Genomic DNA, 4,959 nt, shown 5'->3' with positions numbered 1-4,959 from the left:
GCTAAGGCAAGAAGGCAGAAGTGGAGAAAGAAGAAGAGTGGGAAATAAGACACCCAAATGAAAAAGAGCAAATGAGTCAGTATGGAGTAGACAGTCCAGGAAAAGGCAGAGGGTAATAAATGAGGAGGAGCCTGGGATGTGAAAATCTGGGAGAAATGAGTGTGAAACCAACTGTGAAGGGATGGTCAGGGCACTGCTTAACAGATTTCTTGGGTGCTAATTATCTCCCCTACCAGGGGTGAGGCCCTGTGTTGAGTCCCATATTCCCATAAGAAGGAGGTGTTACATACATGCAGTCCATCCTCGCCTTCTGTGATCTTTGTGGTCTCTTTCAGGTGGTATACCAGGGTAGTCCTTATGCACCTCATAACTCCACGCTTTACCTTACCTACAAAACAGGAGTAGAGGTGGGATGCTGGGGGCTGTGCATCAATGCAGTTTCTTCATCAGTCTATTCTTGTAAGTACCCAGGAATGTACTCCAACACTGTGTTTTGAAACAGTATTTACCATTACCATTTACCATACATTCACTATTTGCCATTGTTTAAAAAAAATAAAGTGATGCCAAATTAACTGGTTTTTTCCACAGTAGAACTTTAAGAAATGTTACAATCTCAGCATTGTTAGAAACTCGTATCTTAACATGAACAGTTCCTGACCACATGATGAGGGCTCACTTTGGGAGTAAGGCATTGTTCTGCATGTGAACTGACCCTGAACACTGAAAATCGTCCTGAATTTAAATGCCAGACTAAAATGGATGCCATGGGCGTCATTCTGAGATGCTCTTTCACCTAGCAGTGCTCTGTAGCTGTAGGTTCTCGAAGGTCCCTCTGATGGCCTCTCCCCACCTGGAGATTATAAAAAATGACTTTTTCACAATGCAGTAGAAGTTCTTGCCAGAAGCATGAACCTTGCTCTCCAAAATTATGTGTAAATATGCTAGCACAGTTCCCCAGGTAGATTTCACCATAGCTCTTACTAGAATTAAAAAAACCTACTTGCGATCTGAAAACTCAAATGAGTAGCATTTTGGGTGCTGAATTGAGCATCTAAAAGAGGCTTGAGGGAAATCTTTGCCCCTTTGGAGCTTAACTACAGGCATTTCTGTAGCGCCTTTCTCAGCTCAGACAGAGGTTGATGCCAAATGTTCGCATTATAATCAAACAGCGGAAATGTCTGAGGTTGTCAGTGAGGGCAGTTCTTCCAGAATGGTTGTTAACTACTTCTTCTCTGGAGTTGGCTATGCCAGAATAAGACTATCCCCAGAGAAAGCAAATATTCTTTGGCAAGTTTATACCTACAACAATTTGAGGCAACTTCCAAAATCAGTAAGATTATCTCCTTCATTGCATTTTACAAAATAAAACCCTTTAAAGGAACTCCCTGATGAAATGTGACCTGTTTTAGTTTAGTCTTATCAGCATTTTCACTTTCTTTTCACAGACCTGCAGAAAATCCTTCTGCCATACATAGGATTAAAGGGACTTTATTTCATTGGATACCTACTTTTTGGATTGGGTACTGGATTTATTGGCTTGTTTCCTAATGTCTATTCCACTCTGGCTCTGTGTTCCCTCTTTGGTGTCATGTCCAGCACACTGTACACAGTGCCATTCCACCTCATTGCAGAGTATCACAGGGAAGAAGAGGTGAGTTCAATGTCTAAGGAATGGTAAGTTTATATCTGTCTGGGTCTGTTTAGTCTATTTTGGGAGAAAACTGGATAGAACTGGTGAGCAGCTTTTAATTTTAATTTCAAAATATTTATGGTGACACATGTTATGAATGGAAAGTTTCTGACAGGGAGAGTTAAAGTCCCAGCTCCAAACTCTCCAAACAGTCCTGCAGCAAGACAAATAATTAATTATCATCACAGCTGAAACAAAGCCAATCACAGTATGTGTTCAGGCAGTAAGCAGATAATGGGACTCCACTTCGTGTTGCCTTCAAGCTTCCTTATATCCTTCCTTCCAGCTATACTAGCTGAGGACTTGACTTCTGAGTTCCTAAGGTTAATAACCACACTGTAAAGGCTGGCAGAAGTCTTAGTTAACTGCAAAGTGTTACAAAAGCTGTTAGCTAATGAAGATATGAAATTCAAGTACAAACAGGTTTGTATAGTCCAGTATTAAATTATAAACCACGTTCTCATTGTCTCTCTAAATGTCTGGCATTGGTTTTTAGTCCCCCACAGCACGAAATCCTGTTTCCAAGGAAAATCTGGAAAAGCTTGCATTCCTTATCATGTTACTGGGCACAGCAGGATCTTCATGTCTTGTAAAGTGTTGAGCTCTTTAATGGAAAAGTTCTCTCAAGTCTCTTAAGCTAGTGAGAGAGCTAGAAACAAGAAGGATTAAGGGAGTTGGATTAAGAAGGAGTTGGGAGGACTTAGGAAAAGTTCTCATTGTATCTGGAGACATTTGAAGAAATTAGTAAAGGAAATGTTGAACCATTGAAAAACAACGTAGAAACATAGTTGAGACCAGCATAGGTCTAGATCAAGTCCCTGAGAACAAGTCCTACTGTTCTGTACAACTTTTAAGCATCACCATCTGAATGACAAATACAAGAAAACTCTTAATTATTCTATTGAATCCTAGGAGGATGTCTCTACATGGATAAATATTTAATAGATCTGATTCCTAATTTTTCAGTTAATTTCTCTCTTCCTTCCAACAGAGAACAATCATGATGAAGAGTTTTAGAAAGATATAACAAAGGACAGGGAATGAACCCAGTTTAGAGTGAGATCACACTCCTAATCTCGGGCCAGCCAACTCACAGAGAGGGATTAAAGGCGAAATTGTAGTCTAGCTCTGACTCAGAGCTGTTCCAAGACAGAAGTGAAATAAAATATGCTGAGTGGGCATGGACTTTATATTTAATAGGCTAATATATTCAAATGTTACTTGTAAGACAACCAATTTCTTGTTTCTTGTTTGGTGTATGGTACTTGCTATGCCAGATGTTAAATGATATCTAATTCTATGTTAGATCTGATATTAACAGAATTAGGTTTAGCTCAAATCTTCTATAATGTACAAGATAGAAAAAATAAAGAGGAAACATCAAGTGCAAGACTGCATTCATTTACACATTCATATAATTGTGGTCAGAACTACTGGCACATAGGAACACTGGGCACAGCCCAGCAAAATAAATTTAATTCCAAAAAAATTGTGTCTAGAATTGGAGATACTTCAGGTGAAAGGACTGTATCATTCCAGAACAAAGAGCAGACATTTTCTCCTCACTATGCATTCTACCAAAATCATGTGCTGGGTTTTAAAATGCTGCCATTTCAACTCCTGCTCCATGCTGCTGTCCCCTAGGATCCAAATTCAATTTTCTCTACTAGATGAGGAAGAGACTGTCTCCAGTACTTTTGAGCTTTGTGTCTAACAGCTCAAAGGCAATGTAATAGGTCTTGCAAAAAGTAAAAAGCATCTTACTGGCCGAGAGTGTTTGGATACCAGAAGACAACAGCACAGCTAGCCTACATCATGGAAACCTCTTGTTTGTTACAATACAACCTTCTCCATTCAACAGTCTATGCAAGAAGAACAATAAATATGTAAACTATAATGTAATTTCCCAACAAAACAGAATAGTTCCTTCCTGGTGGGAATCACAGGACAGCTGAAGTTAGAAGGGACCTCCAGAGATCATGTAGTCCAACCCTCCTGCTCAAGCAGGGCCACCTGGAGCAGGTTGCCCAGGGTCATGTCCAGTCTGGTTTGAATATTTCCAAGGATGCAAACTCCACAAACCCTCTGGTCAACCTGTTCCAGTGATCAACTACCCTCACAGAGTGCTTATATATGAGATGCTTGTATATAATAAATGAAGGCTTTTGCTCTATGTATATCATAGCACGTATACAGATAATCGGTAGTTAATAATGGTCTTCTGTAATGTAGAAGAATCCTAGTCTGGACATTTGTTTTCAGATTATTTTTTTTCCCCAGCAATAAAAGCATTACATTTAGATTTTAGTACTGAACTCCTTTATGTGCTTTGAGGCGTAACTTCAGAGCACAGTGCTCCATTATAATGAATTATGATCTGTACATGTGTGGCACATAGGATGACTCATCTTAACATCCCTTTGAGGCTCTCCTTCAACCATGAGAGTTGGAGCTAAATTATCTATGACGGGGTGACCTGTACTGTGAAATGACAGTTTTCCAGGGCTCAAATAGACCTGAACTTCAAGGAAACGGCTAATTTTTCTGATCAAGTTTCAATTCTTTCCATGAGAGAAGGGATAGAGGGAAAAATTGTGGATGGGAGAAATGGGACAATTTAGGAGGAGCTTGGAAAACACATTATCACTTGTAAAATCTCTGTTTGAATTCCGTAACCTCTATGGCACAAGCAGAAAAAACAGAAAGGAAGCAGAGAGCTATTGGCCTGTCTTGCTGCACCTGGGCGTCGTGACAGTGCATTGGCTGAGAGCTGCACGTTGTCAGTGCTGTCTCATTTCACTGGGTTTTGTTTTGTGTTTATTTGCAGAGCCTGAAGCTGCAGGATGGGGAACAAGCTGGTGAGCACAGGCGAGGGAAGGGCATTGACTGTGCTGCTCTCACCTGCATGGTCCAGCTGGCCCAGATCATTCTCGGTGTGGGCCTGGGGCTCTTGGTTAGTGTTGCTGGCAGTGCTGTCACTGTGATTTCGGCATCTACAGTGGCACTGATCGGCTGCTGCTTTGTTGCTTTTTGTGTTCGATACGTGGAGTAGGACTGTGTGAAGTGGTTGGAAGAAATCTCACCAGGGGATAATTTTTCTTTCTGAGTCAGTAGCACTGGTGCTGTTGCTGTGCTGATGCTGCTGGCATGTCCTCCTCTCTTACCTCCTCGGTGCAGTTGCAATTCCAGAGCTTTACGAAAGGGAGACTTGATGAAACTGGTTGCCTAATGCCTCAGAGTGAAAGCTTCTATATTTTGACTGCTTT

At 40.9% G+C, this 4,959-nt stretch overlaps 1 protein-coding gene across 2 annotated transcripts in view; it reads left to right on the top strand.

Annotated features, from left to right (window-relative positions):
* SLC45A2 (solute carrier family 45, member 2) overlaps positions 1–4,959 on the top strand; it is a 14,653-nt gene extending 9,694 nt beyond the window's left edge. The window contains exons 5-7 of one of the 2 annotated variants that reach the window (XM_009318439.1): positions 336–459; positions 1,449–1,658; positions 4,523–4,959. In XM_009318439.1, coding sequence (XP_009316714.1) covers positions 336–459; positions 1,449–1,658; positions 4,523–4,527 — 339 coding nt within the window. In that variant the 3' untranslated portion in view covers positions 4,528–4,959. Of the gene's footprint in view, positions 1–335; positions 460–1,448; positions 1,659–4,520 lie in introns of both variants that reach the window. The other variant, XM_009318438.1, reaches the window with a different exon arrangement.

This window comes from Pygoscelis adeliae, unplaced genomic scaffold (assembly GCF_000699105.1).
Source record: "Pygoscelis adeliae isolate BGI_AS28 unplaced genomic scaffold, ASM69910v1 Scaffold272, whole genome shotgun sequence".
Taxonomy (NCBI): Eukaryota; Metazoa; Chordata; class Aves; order Sphenisciformes; family Spheniscidae; genus Pygoscelis; species Pygoscelis adeliae.
This window is presented reverse-complemented; position numbering and strand designations above follow the sequence as displayed.